The sequence below is a fragment of the Staurois parvus genome, unplaced genomic scaffold (assembly GCF_062004578.1).
Source record: "Staurois parvus isolate SC_StPar_1 unplaced genomic scaffold, SC_StPar_1.0 ptg000081l, whole genome shotgun sequence".
Lineage (NCBI taxonomy): Eukaryota > Metazoa > Chordata > Amphibia > Anura > Ranidae > Staurois > Staurois parvus.
Window position 1 is genome coordinate 6,785,863 of NW_028317877.1, and position 14,306 is coordinate 6,800,168.

Here is a 14,306-nt window from a genome sequence, read left to right on the forward strand (position 1 = left end):
TATCTGTTTTCATCTGGTGATCCAGGCAGTAACACACCTTCTCTATTAGAGTGCTCCCACTCTGGATGAAGGAGCACAGGGGAACCTTTGGACAGCAGCATTGTCAATCTGTTGGGAGGAGAGTGTTAGCCCAGGTTCACACATGTGTGGTGTGGTTTTCAGGTCTGTTTTCAGTGTGAATTTGCAAAGTAGTTCAGCAATTCAGCTGTGATTTAGATGAGAATTGGCAAGTCAGGTTTTAGGAGTGGACGGCCGCCATGTCCTTAGCAACCGATGACTCATCATCTGTCAGCTGCATGTATACAAAATAATTTTCGGCAATGAAACGAGAAAAAAAAACTGTGTTCCCCCAACACCCCCCCCCCCCAAATTCATTCCAGGCACCACCTCAAGGCAACGTTCAATGTGATTGACGCTGAATATACTTTGGGAGACACTATTTTTGGTCTTTTTGATAAAGGACTTGTCAAAAACTGTCTCTGTGTTTTTAATTTTTGACACTTGTTTTGGTAAATGAGCAGGGGTACAATGTTCCCCAAACTCATTTACATAGGAGAGGCCAGGATCTGGTGCCCCCTTATTGAAGGAGGCTTCCAGATTCCAAAAAACCCCCTACCTACTGACCCCCACTACCACTGTCCAAGGTTGTGGGGAAGAGGCCCTTGTCCCGATCAAGGGGCTTTGGGAGTGGGGACCTGTGTCTGTGTCTCTCCCTCCAGACTTTAACCACCTCCCACCCGCCATATAGTAATATGACGGGCGCAAGGTGGTTCTCTTGTTCTGGGAGGACATCATATGACGTCCTCCCATTCCCACTGCGTGTACGCGGCTCGGACACAGTGGATCACCGATCACGGAAAGAGCTGAAGATGTCGGCTCAGTCATGTGATCAGCTGTGTCCAATCACAGATGATCACATGTAAACAGGGAAATGTCGGTTATCGGCATTTCTCTCCTCTTGAGCTGTCACGCTGACAGCTCGAGAGGAGAGGAGAGCTGGTAATCGGCTTTCCGCAGAGAAGACATGTACACTGATCATCAGGGCACTGATGATCAGTGTGCCCTGATGATCAGTGTAGCCCCAGCAGTGCCACCTGTCAGTGTCCATCAGTGCCAGCTGTCAGTGCCACATCAATGCACATATCAGTGCCTACCAGTGCACATCAATGCCACATATCAGTGCCCATCTGAGCTGCCTTTCAGTGTCACCCATCAGTGCCACCTATCAATGCCAATCAGTGCCAGTCAGTGCCGCCTATCAGTGCCAGTCAGTGCCGCCTATCAGTGCCATGTATCAGTGCTGCCTGTCAGTGCCTATCAGTGATGCCTGTCAATGCCAATCAGTGCCTCCTCATCAGTGCCACCTATCAGTGTGCATCAGTGCAGCCTCATTAGCGCACATCAGTGAAGGAGAAAAATCACTTATTTACAAAATTTTATAACAAAAACTAAGAAAAAACTTTTTTTTTTCAAAATTTTCTGGTTTAAGAAAAAATAAAAAACCCAGAGGTGATTCAATACCACCAAAATAAAGCTCTATCTGTCACAAAACAATTATAAAAATTTCATATGGGTACAGTGTTGCATGACCGCGCAATTGTGACTCAAAGTGCGACAGCGCTGAAAGCTGGAAATTGACCTGGGCAGGAAGGGGGTATAAGTGCCCAGTAGGCTTGTGGTTAATGGCATCTCAGTCTTAGTCCGTAGGGTTCAATATTGAGTTGGCCCACCCTTTGCAGCTATAACAGCTCCAACTCTTCTAGGAAGGCTGTCCACAAGGTTTAGAATGTTTGAACATTCTTCCAGAAACGCATTTGTGAGGTCAGGCACTGATGTCAGATGAGAAGGCCTGGGTCACAGTCTCCGCTCTAACTCATTCCAAAGGTGTTCTGCCATGTTGAGGTCAGGGCTCTTTGCAGGCCAGTCAAGTTCCTCCACCCAAAACTCGCTCATCCATGTCTTTATGGACCTTGCTTTGTGCACTGATGCGCAGTCATGTTGGAACAGGAAGGGGCCATCCCCAAACTGTTCCCACAAAGTTGGGAGCATTAAATTGTCCAAAATGTCTTGGCATGGTGACGCCTTAAGAGTTCCCTTCACTGGAACTAAGGGGCCAAACCCAAACCCTGAAAAACAATCCCACACCATAATCCCCCCTTCACCAAACTTTATACTTCGCACAATGCAGTCAGGCAAGTAACGTTCTCCTGGCAACTGCCAAACCCAGATACGTCCATTGGATTGCTAGACAGAGAAGCGTGATTCGTCACTCCACAGAACACGTCTCCACTGCTCTAGAGTCTAGTGGCAGCGTGCTTTACACCACTGCATCCGACGCTTTGCATTGCACTTGGTGATGTAAGGCTTGGATGCAGCTGCTCGGCCATGGAAACTCATTCTGTGAAGCTCTCTACACACGGTTGTGCTAATCTGAAGGCCACACAAAGTTTGGAGATCTTTAGCTATTGACTATGCAAACAATTGGTGACTTCTGCGTACTTCTGAGCACTCTGCTCTTCAGCATGCGCTTACCCCGCTCTGTCATTTTATGTGGCCTACCATTTGATGGCTGAGTTGCTGTTGTTCCCAGCTGCTTCCACTTTGTTATAATACCACTAACAATTTCATGGGTGGACTTATTGCACAGGTGGAAACCTATCACGGTACCTTTCTTCAATTCACTGAGCTCTTGACAGCAGCCCATTCTTTCACAAATGTTTGTAGAAGCAGTCTGCATGCCTAGGTGCTTGATTTTATACATCTTTTATGCCAATGGAGGTGATTTGAACACTTGAATCCAATGATTAGGAGGGGTGTCCCAATACGTTTGGCAATATAGTGTACATATAACTACAGGGTTAAAATGAAATGCATGGAAATGGCTAAATGCACACTAGAAGCATGTAGATCTGTTGGCTTCCTGCTTCAAATACTAGGTGGGCAGATTCATGTCTATGTTCAGGGATCAGTTGGCCTTCATAGTTGGTGCACAGGTGACCCTGTGGGATCAGTTCTGGCTGAAATTCTGGTGATCTTCGTGGCACCAAACTGGACTTGGTATTTGGACATTCTTTGAATTCTGGAAGATGCTCCATGGGGGATTCCCAACCAACCCAACCGACTGTTTCAAGGGCCGATCTATCCTGCTTCACAGTCGCCATGGTGTTTTTCCTTATTGCCTGATAAAAAACTGAAGATAGTTGGAGAGAGAGGTTATTTGGGCTGTCCTAACAACTTGGTTTGCCTATGTCCTCACCTAAAAGTGGCAACATATAACCTATGGTCTTGATTAGTCGAAGCCTGTGTCATGTATTATACTCAAAAGAGAAGGATTTTACGAGCAAGATTTTACAATCTATAACTAAAATAAAATCAATGAAATTCTTGTGTGCAACTCAACAATTTCAACCCTGCACCCTGGAGAATTAGAAAACCAAAATGTAAATAAATATGTTATCATTAATATTCAGATGAAGACCATAACTCTTCATATCCTGTATCCTCTTCCACAAAAAAACCACGTGCCTTAGTGAGACCCACTTCCCGCAGGACACTCCAGACTATACTGCATCTCCTTTTCATCGCGCTTGTTTTTTAAAAATTGCACCACTTCACACTCATCAGCCAGGTTTCCAGCTTCACCTCCTTCCAATGGATAAACTCAACAGCTTCAGTTAGTGGAAAGGCCCTGCTACGATTGAAGTTAATGCCACCAATCCCTCCAGATCAACTTTTGCCTGGCCTGCCACCTTTGGCGGAAATGTATGAACAAACAGTTATACTGACAGGAAGAGTCACTGAACTAGCACGGTGCTCTACAGCGTCCTGGTAGTTCATTGAGAACTACAAGCCAACAGCCACTAAGGCTGTCAGGACTTGTAGTCCATTCATTCACAGAACACTCCTTCACCTTCAATTGTAGCCTGGCCTGGTCACCCACTGAAGCTAATGAGTTTATCCATTGGAAGGAGGAGGAGGAGCTGGAAACCTGGCTGATGAGTGTGAAGTGGTGCAATTTTTAAACAAGAGAGATTAAAAATGAGAGGCAATATAGTCTAGCGAGTGCGTGTCCTGTGGGAAGTGGTTCTCATTTAGGCATGTGGTTTTGTGTGGAAGAGGATAGGGGATATGAAGTGGTATGGTATTCATCTAAATATTCATGATGTACATTGATTTTGAATTTGAATCCCATGTGGACACTGGCTGTTTTATTTGCACTTTTTGTATAATTTAATTTTTTAACACTTCCTCAATTTTGTATGAGATTTGTTATAACGCCACCTTACCTGTGTTTTTGGTTTGGTCAACAATGTATGTGGTTTAACTAAAACAAAACCTATATAATCATTTTAATTATTATAATATATAAAATGTGGTATCATAATGTAAAACAGGCAGATTAAAATGTAACATACTATGTTATCTGCATTTCCACTCATGGACCATTTTGGGAGATATACTGTAACCATTATATTAATTCATCCATCTATGTTTTGTTATTTGCTTTGAATTTAAAAATGAACATATTTCAAATAAATAAAATATTCCTTCTTTCTAGGTTGACGTTGCTGTTGTACATTTTACACCCTTAATACAGCCAAAAATTGAGCAGCCATTCAAACTTGTAGAAAAAGTAGTCCAGAGTGTTTTCCAGTACAGAAGAAAGTACTGCCACCATGGACTTTCGTAAGTTTTGCGTGTGTGTCTGTATGTAATTTCTTTTTATATTTTCATATAGTCTTTTATACATCTTGTCATTCACCTGATCATTTCCTCCTTTACTTTGCATTCTATACAGCCCTAACGCTAGTCTGTAAATTGGACTGGATCTGAGGGATTAAGGGGGGGCTGAAAGGGCTCAGTTAAATGTGCAGCTATCATTGCAGCCCCTCTGAAAAATGATCTGTGGCAGATCACTTTTCAGAAGGTTTTTGATAGGCATTGAGGAGGAGATATTTCACCACCTCGCTGTAAGTTTTAACCTCACTGACCACCGTGCTGCACACAATTGCTGTATGACCCTTTTTCATTACTTTTTGCTGTTGCTGAAGCAGACCATCAGGCCATGGCATGTGTGCAGCCCTGAGCAGCGGCATCACCTTGTACAAGAAATTAGGGGGTGTGGGGGGGGGATAGAAGAGGAGAGGGGATCTGAGGAAAAAGAGGGGGGGTGGTCTGAAGACCAGAGGGAGGTGTGGGGTGGTCTGAGAAGGAGAGGGGAGGTGTGGGGTGGTCTGAGGAAAAGGGAGTATGGGGGGGGGGTCTTGGGGGAAAGGGGTTGTGGGGAGGGGCTCTGAGCAGAAGGGAGGTGTGGGTGGTCCACGGAGGGGAGCAAGGGTGTAAGGGGGGGGTCTGGGGAGAAGGGAGGTGTGAGGTGGATCTGATGAGGGGGTGTGGGGTGGTCTGAGAAGGTAGATGTGGGGTGGTCTGAGGAGGAGAAGGGAGGTGTGGGGGAGGGATCTGAGGAGGAGAGGTGTGTGTGTGTGTGGGGGGTTCTGAGCAGAAGGGAGGTCCACGGAGGGGAGGGGGGTGTGGGAAAGGGGGTCTGATGAGGGGGGTGGATCTGATGAAGGGGGTGGGGGTGGTCTAAGGAAAAGAGAGGGGTGTGGTCTGAGGAGAAGGGAGGTGTGGGGTGGTCTAAGGAAAAGAGAGGGGTGTGGTCTGAGGAGAGGGGGTGTGAGGGGTCTGCAATAAAGAGGGGTGTGTGGTCTGAGGAAAAGAAGTGTGTGTAGGGGGAGTCTGAGGAGAATAGGGAGGTGTGGGGGGGGGGGGGGGGGTCTGAAGAGCAGAGAGCAGTGTGGAGGGGTCTGAGGAAAGGAGGGGGTGTGGGGGGGTTTAAAGAAGAGTGGGAGGGAGTCTGAAAGAGAGGAAGGTGTGAGCTTGTCTGAGAATGAGAGGGGGTGTGGGGGGTTCGAGGAGGAGAAGGGAGGTATTGATGGGTCTAAAGAGGACAGGGGATGTCAGGTGGTCTGAGGAGAAGAGGGGGTGGGGGGTGGGTCTGAGGAATGGAAGGGAGGTCTAAGGCATAGTTGCCCCCTCCTTTCCCGTTATACTCACAGTTAAGCTAGAAGTGTCTTCTTCCCATCTCTAGTCATGTGACATGTCATAGGACAAAGTGAGAGCTAATAAGAAGAGCAGTGTGCCCTCGCTACTCAGCAGAGTAGCAGTCTCAGTGCAGGCTCTCCATCTACCCCTGCAGGCTGGAGGGAGGAAAACGACAGAATCCTCTCCCCAGCTGAAGCTGGACTCTCTTCTTGTGACAGGAGGGAATAACTCCTGTCAGTGAGGAGCTGCACAAGCAGCTAATTCACCAGCAACCCTCCCTCCTCTTGGCCCTAGTGACACTGTACTATTCTGGGGGCTGATCCGTTTTTTGTTTTTTTTTTGGTGCACTTTGATTGCTGTAACAGCGCTGATCACTGTAACAGCAGTGAACTGTCATGAATGGGTTACATTCATAACAGCTGTGATTTAATATTGTGTGTTGTGCTTGGCCCACAGCTAGCACATTGCTGATATTGGACCAGGTACCATGTGATAGATGTGGGGCCAATCACAGCATCACTATAGCAACCACAGCTGTTATGAATGAAATTAATTCATAACAGCTTTGTTGATGTTGTAATCATGTGATCTGTGGGCCCTTCCCCCCCCCCCCTAGTAAGGAGGGGAATAGGAATCAGCTGTTTTAATCAGTTTAGGTGAAAGGGATTTCAGAAGAGCTCTGAAGCTAAGCAGTTGAAACCCATATGACTGGAAAGTGATTTTGTAATGACCTTGGCCTCTACCAGTCCACAGCCTAATAGTGAACACATCAGTCCTGTTGCCTCCTAGGAGCAAGCAACCTTTGGTAGATTGATGAGTGGACAAAGGCCATCCAGTTGGATAAGAAACGTTTTAAAATTCCAGGAAATTCTGCTGGCCCATTGTGACACTTGCAGTCCTGTCACTAGTGATAGGCTCACTAGAGAGGGCAGAGACACTACTAATTTACCAAGTTTTTATCCCTCACTGATGGAAATTCTGCAGAATCTTACTTCCCAAAATGGGAATGATGCTGTGGAAAGGGTTAGGTATTTTATGTTCTTTGTATAAGGATCCTGACACTGGTAAATTGTCACCAGTGACAGGATCTCATTTCTGACTTAACCCTAAAGGTTCACAAAGTTTTTTTTTTTTTCTTTTACAAACTACTACTAATATAGATTGTACATCTTTGGTAATTCTCTTTATAAACTCATTTTGTAGATTATTGTTTCCAGAAGACCAACGTAAAGAACTCACTAGCAAAACGCTAATGCTAGCTAATGTTGAACAAACATTGCGACCAACAGAACTGACTATTAAACATTTCCACGATTTATGCTGTGCATACAGAGAACTGTGCGACAAGGATCCTGAATTGTTTTCCTTTAACTTCCGAGAAGAGCTTCGTCAGAAAAGGCTGAAAATTGACCAGGGGTTAATTAAAGAAGAGGAAATCATAACATGAACAATATGAAACTTAAGACTTTGCTCAAAATAGATGCCTATTTAATATCATCTTTATAGTGTTTCTCACTGCAAATTTAACATTTAAAAATATGTGTGCTGATCCTCAAAATAAAGGTCATTGATCTCAAATATATTAAAACATATATATTGTTCAATGGTGATGCCTACATTACTGGGAAGTCTACTTGCCCTCAATGCTGTATATGCTGACCTTTGATAGAGGCATTCTGTGACTAAAGATATTGATTGTGCATGTCACTTTTTTTAACAGTTGTGGTTACCATGTTTTCAGATATAGTTTCTATATATAATTTCTATATATTTTACCATTCTGGTGTCTTACTTTGTGCTTGGTCCCATCCTGACATTTGTTGCCTATGTAGTTTTCTGCCTTTGTAATTTGTGCAGATTTTTCATTTTCCTCCACATTCCTATATGAAAAATTCTAAATATGGAATTGTCCTACTCCTACATGACACAGGGTGTGTAGACCTAGAATATGGGTTTTATGCCACCACTATCAGGTGACTAAACACTGCAAAAAACTTTGCTGGAAACGCCCCCCCCCCCCCCCCCCCCCCCAGTGCACCCTCATATAACCCCACTCAAAACTGCAGTTTTGTAGTAAGCAATAAGGAGAAATGGAACAGAGGGGCGGGACCTGTGTTTTCTATTGTATTCCAAGGTATGGAATTAACATGCGGGGTAAAAGTTTGGTATATCTTAATCGTACAGTACACAAGATGTGTAATCATAGAAAATGAGACGTTCCCAAGCAATAAACTAAGACTGGACAAGAATAGCAAACAGGCCTACAAAGAAATAAGGGTCATGGTGATGGACTTCTTCCCTGGAGAAGTGTTCTAAACAAATAATTTTTGTTTTTCTTCACTACTTCGACTGACATGTCTATCAAGATCCAACTGCTTATTGCCTCAGGACTCACTAGCTGTTCCCGGATTGGTTGCCCTTGATGCATATCTTGGGAATCATATCTAGACCCCACATGAGCCAGGGGCAGCCTGTAATGTTTGCTTTGGACACTGGATCCTGTATTCAACGCTAACTTTTGGTGCAGCAAGTGTAGTTGATTGCAGGGTATTATAAAGATCCAGGGAGGTGGTCCATTCCTATGGCACCCAGACCCTTAAGATCTCTTTGAGGGTATGTCCTGCGTGGCAGGTGAAGTTTGGTCTCCTTATGGAACCTGCAATATGGAAAGGATTTTTCTTCATCATGACCGTGTCTTGTGTTACATGTGGGGTGTTATTTCCCTTGGTATGTTATCCCCCTCTGTAAATGTCTCAGCTACACTGGCAACGTTTTACCTTTTTTTTTAAATATTTTTTTTTTTTCCACACACAGCATTTCTGTTTGGGTGGAGATGTACTTGCAATTGCTTTCTGGCTGACAACATTCCCACCCTTTTCCACTGTTAACACAAGAAACACATCTGCCTCTCGCTACCTTCTTCTCTAGAGACATGGACACAGGACAGGTTACAGCAGCTTCCTCTGGGACATGCAAATACCCTTTTATTCTGCAACCATTTTGTGAGTACCCAACAGGGGATCCCCTCACAAAGGTGGCAACGTAGTGCAGAGGAACTAAGAAAAAAGGGCCTAATAGCACTCATGCTAATGGATGGCACCAAGAAAAACCAGCAAAACGCTCAGCGTGATAGCTATTCTTCCGCACCGAATCATGGCCCTGTATTAACACAGCTCCCTTCCTCTAATTCTAGCTCCCTTTTAGGCCCACAACAAACTCCTTATCTGATTGGGCAGATGTTAGTGCCACTATGCCTGATATTGTGAAACTCTCTGTCCTAAAAGCACCCACCTCTACCACAATCTCCAGAATTAGTTCAGGAGTAAGACATTGATCCTTCTAACCTCTTCGAGGAAGGTGTTATGGAGGATGAGGTGGATGCAAAAGAGGATCCTGCAGAGGAATGTTCACCACCTGCATTTTATGAGGCACAAGCTAAGGCTTCAAGCCATATGCTTTCTACATGGAGCTCACTCATTGATTCAGTCTTTGTCTAACAGCATTGGAATCTCCTCAGCCAAAACCAACTTCCTATGGGCACTGAATGACTGGCTAAATCTAACAAGACATTTTTGCAAACACAAGTTAACTGTGCCTTGCTTGGGGATTGGCTAAATCCCAACAAGGTATTTATTCCACCAAAACTCTTTACTTATTTATATCCAATCGGAAAGGAGTTTATGAAAAAAATAGTATCTTCCAGTAGTGGTTTATGCTATCTCAGTTCTCAACAAGCATTTTGTTGCTCCTGTTGAAGATGTTTCCTCCTTTTATGGATTCAGTCCACAGGCACATTGAAACGTTATTAAAGGCATCCTTTGCCCTCACTGGTCCTGCCTTACAACCGACCATTGGAGCCTTGCCCATTTGTTAGACTATAGCTAGCTGAGCTAGACAAATGAATAGAGAACACCATCCTGTGTTTGAGGGAATGTAATTTGTCAGGTCTCTAGGCTGACACTGCTTTCTGTGTGCATGTGCAGAATTTTGCCTTTCAGCCTTTCCACTGCATAGAGTAAAAGGAACTAATTTTAGACACAGCCCAGGCCAAGATTTTCCTTCTCAAGGAAAATCTTGTTTCTTTGAGGTCCAACCAGAAGACTCAGATCAACCAGACATCCCTCAAATTGGTTCTGCATGAGGGTTCAGGGCCTCATTGTGTCCTCCTTTTTGAGGCAGTACCCTTACAACCCAATTTTCATACGTAGGACAACAAAATCCTTCTCTGGATATCCCACCAGTTTTATCCAGCCAGGCAAAAATCTCCCTGTCATAGTGGATTCCCAACCCAACCATATTATTTTATTATTATTATTATACAGTATTTATAAAGCGCCAATAGTTCACTCAGCGCTGTACATTACAAAGGGGACAGAACATGTGACAGAACAATACCAATACAATAGAATACATGAAATCCTCCTCTCTCACTGGGAGGTGGTAAAACGGGCGCTACAGTTCCCTACCTTTCCAGGTCACTTGTTCCTCACAGGGGAATAATATTGTGTGTGTGTATATATATATATATATATATATATATACACACACACACTATAGCATCAGGTCAATTAAACTCCTGGGATACTACTCTGGTCAGTTAAGTAGCAGAGGGGGTTGTTAATCAGTTTCAGCTGGTTTGGTGTTAATGAAACTAACAACGGGTGCATTAGATGGGCAACACTGAGACAACCCCCAAAACAGGAATTGTTTTACAGGTGGAGGCCACTGACATTTTTTTCTCAACTCATCTTTTCTTACTGGTTTTCACTAGTTTTGCATTTGACTAGCGTCAGTGTCACTACTGGTAGCATGAGGCGATACCTGGACCCTACAGAGGTTGCACAGGCAGTCCAACTCAAGGATGGCACATCAGTACGTGCCATTGCCAGAAGGTTTGCCGTGTCTCCCAGCCCAGTCTCAAGAGCATGGAGGAGATTCCAGGAGACAGGCAGTTACTCTAGGAGAGCTGGACAGGGCCATAGAAGGTCCTTAAACCCATCATCAGGACTGGTATCTGCTCTTTTGTGCAAGGAGAAACAGGATGAGCACAGCCAGAAAATGACCTCCAGCAGGCCACTGATGTGAATGTTTCTAACCAAGCAATCAGAAACCGACTTCAGGACGGCGGCCTGAGGGCCCACCGTCCTCTAGTGGGCCCTGTGTTTACTGCCTGGCACCATAGAGCTCGAGTGGCATTGGCTATTGAACACCAGAATTGTCAGGTCTGTCACTGGTGCCCTGTGCTTTTCACAGATGAGAGCAGGTTCACCCTGAGCACATGTGACAGACGTGAAAGGGTCTGGAGAAGCCGTGGAGAACGTTATGCTGCCTGTAACATCGTACAGCATCGTACTGACCATGGGTCAGTGATGGTCTGGGGAGGCATATCCATGGAGGGACACAAAGATCTCTACAGGCTAGACAATGGCATCCTGACTGCCATTAGGTATCGGGATAAAATTCTTGGACCGATTGTCAGACCGTACGCTGGTGCAGTGGGTCCTGGGTTCCTCCTGGTGCACGACAATGCCTGGCCTCATGTGGCAAGAGTATGAAGGCAGTTCCTGGAGGATGAAGGAATTGATACCATTGAATGGCCCCCACACTCGCCTGACCTAAATCCAATAGAACACCTCTGGGATATCGTTTCGGTACATCCAACAATGCCAGGTTGCACCTCAGACTGTCCAGGATCTCAGTGATGCCCTGGTCCAGATCTGGAAGGAAATATCCCACGACACCATCCGTCGTCTCATTAGGAACATGCCCTGATGTTGTCAGTCATGCATACAAGCACATGGGGAGCCATACAAACTACTGAGTACCATTGTGAGTCACTGCAATGAAATTTCAGCAAAATGGACTAGCCTGCTGCATCATTTTTTCACTTTGATTTTCAGGGTGTCTTTGAATTCAGTCCTCTGTAGGTTGATAATTTTATTTCCATCAAATGATGGGGCATCCTTACGTTCCTAACACATTACCCAGTCCATAGCAGTATAGATATCCAAAAGTACAAGGAGTGCAGCGCTACATCAAATTAAATGGCCAAAAAAAAAAAAATACAGTAAAATAATATCAATATAGTCAAATAATACTAATATTAAAATAAGTCCACTGTAATATAAATATATGGATTCCTCAGTCCACAGTGAAATATCAGACGTTGTAGGTGCAATCTGGTCTCCCGTTGTGATAATATGAATAGATTGCCTACTCACCAGAAACCCAGTAATAAACGCATATCTGTATCACATGCATCCTAGGATCTTGAATAAAGACAGCCCGGAAATGAAATCCTCTGATGGACCCTCAGTGGTGAAAGAAAGGATACCGATCTGATCTCCAAGTATTTACTTCATCAAGTCTGCAGCAATACCTAAATCACTGGGGCTGAGACATGGAGGCTCAGTGCCAGATATGGAGAATAAAGGTGCTCATAGTGTAGTATTTAAAACTATAAATTTATTACATTAAAATCTGAGCAGAAATACATACATGAATGACTGTATATAGTATGAAACTGCTATGAGCAGTAAAAGCACCCAAAAACACTGACCAATATACATCTAATGTGGGCCGCCGGACCTCCTGATCCGGTGGCGTAGCGTCAAAGCGTGCAGGGGCTCCTCCTAGATGCGTTTCGTGTAAACACACATCTGCAGTAGGGGTGATGCCATGCCTGTTTTTGGGTGCTTTTACTGCTCATAGCAGTTTCATACTATATACAGTCATTCATGTATGTATTTCTGCTCAGATTTTAATGTAATAAATTTATAGTTTTAAATACTACACTATGAGCACCTTTATTCTCCATATCTGGCACTGAGCCTCCATGTCTCAGCCCCAGTGATTTAGGTATTGCTGCAGACTTGATGAAGTAAATACTTGGAGATCAGATCGGTATCCTTTCTTTCACCACTGAGGGTCCATCAGAGGATTTCATTTCCGGGCTGTCTTTATTCAAGATCCTAGGATGCATGTGATACAGATATGCGTTTATTACTGGGTTTCTGGTGAGTAGGCAATCTATTCATATTATCACAACGGGAGACCAGATTGCACCTACAACGTCTGATATTTCACTGTGGACTGAGGAATCCATATATTTATATTACAGTGGACTTATTTTAATATTAGTATTATTTGACTATATTGATATTATTTTACTGTTTTTTTTTTTTTTTTGGCCATTTAATTTGATGTAGCGCTGCACTCCTTGTACTTTTGAGTTTATTAGAAAGGTTTTGTGGTTCCTTTTAGTGCATTGGTCTCTTGTCGGATTGCGCTCACTAACATATATTTTTTGAGTATAGATATCCAGCATGATATTTTTCCCCATTGAGATCTGATTTCAAACCTTGTGTTTTCAAACCTTATCTTTAACTTTTTTTTGAGCAGTGTATATGTGCAGTGGATACAAAAAGTCTACACACCCCTGTTAAAATGTCAGGTTTCTGTGATGTAAAAAAATGAGACAAAGATAAATCATTTCAGAACTTTTTCCACCTTTAATGTGACCTATAAACTGTACATATCAATTGAAAAACAAACTGAAACCTATTGGTGGGGACGTAAACATAAAAAACTAATATAATATGGTTGCATAAGTGTGCACACCCTTAAACCAATTCTTTGTTAAAGCACCTTTTGATTTTATTACAGCACTCAGTCTTTTTGGGTATGAGTCTTATCAGCACGGCACATCTAGACTTGGAAATATTTGCCCACTCTTACTTGCAAAAACACTCCAAATCTGTCAGATTGCGAGGGCATCTCCTGTGCACAGCCCTCTTCAGCTCACCCCACAGATTTTCAACTTTTTATATATATATATATATATACACACACACACACACTTGTAACCCCTTCCCGCTGAGTGTATGTGTATACACAGACTCATAGAAGTGAGTCTTCATCTGTGGGGCCACATATTTGCGCGCTGCACAGTGTGCACCAAGCATGGAGACCAAACCATCATTGACAGTTCCAAGTCTTCTACGAATGCCTGGGAATCAAGAAACTTGGTTCCTGATTACCTGATCACTGTGATAGCCTGATTGCCTATCACAGTGATCATTTACAGACCGCAAATTTGTTGATTTTTCCTCTTGAACATAGAAAAAGCAAAAAGACACATTGTAGCCTTTTCTCCTTGCTTGAGGAGAAAATGGTAAAAAAACATTTTTAATTTAGTGTCATTTTTTTTTTTAGGTAGAAAAATGTTTTTGGGATCCTACTATAGGTAAACAACTACTACT

The 14,306-nt window shown here is 43.6% G+C and overlaps 1 protein-coding gene across 1 annotated transcript in view; it reads left to right on the top strand.

The window, feature by feature from the left end:
• Positions 1–7,649, top strand: part of TFB1M (transcription factor B1, mitochondrial) — an 86,869-nt gene extending 79,220 nt beyond the window's left edge. Inside the window, exons 9-10 of the mRNA XM_089669760.1 lie at positions 4,559–4,686; positions 7,249–7,649. Coding sequence (XP_089525886.1) covers positions 4,559–4,686; positions 7,249–7,492 — 372 coding nt within the window. The 3' untranslated portion in view covers positions 7,493–7,649. The remainder of the gene's footprint in view (positions 1–4,558; positions 4,687–7,248) is intronic.
• Positions 7,650–14,306: the final 6,657 nt, after the last annotated feature.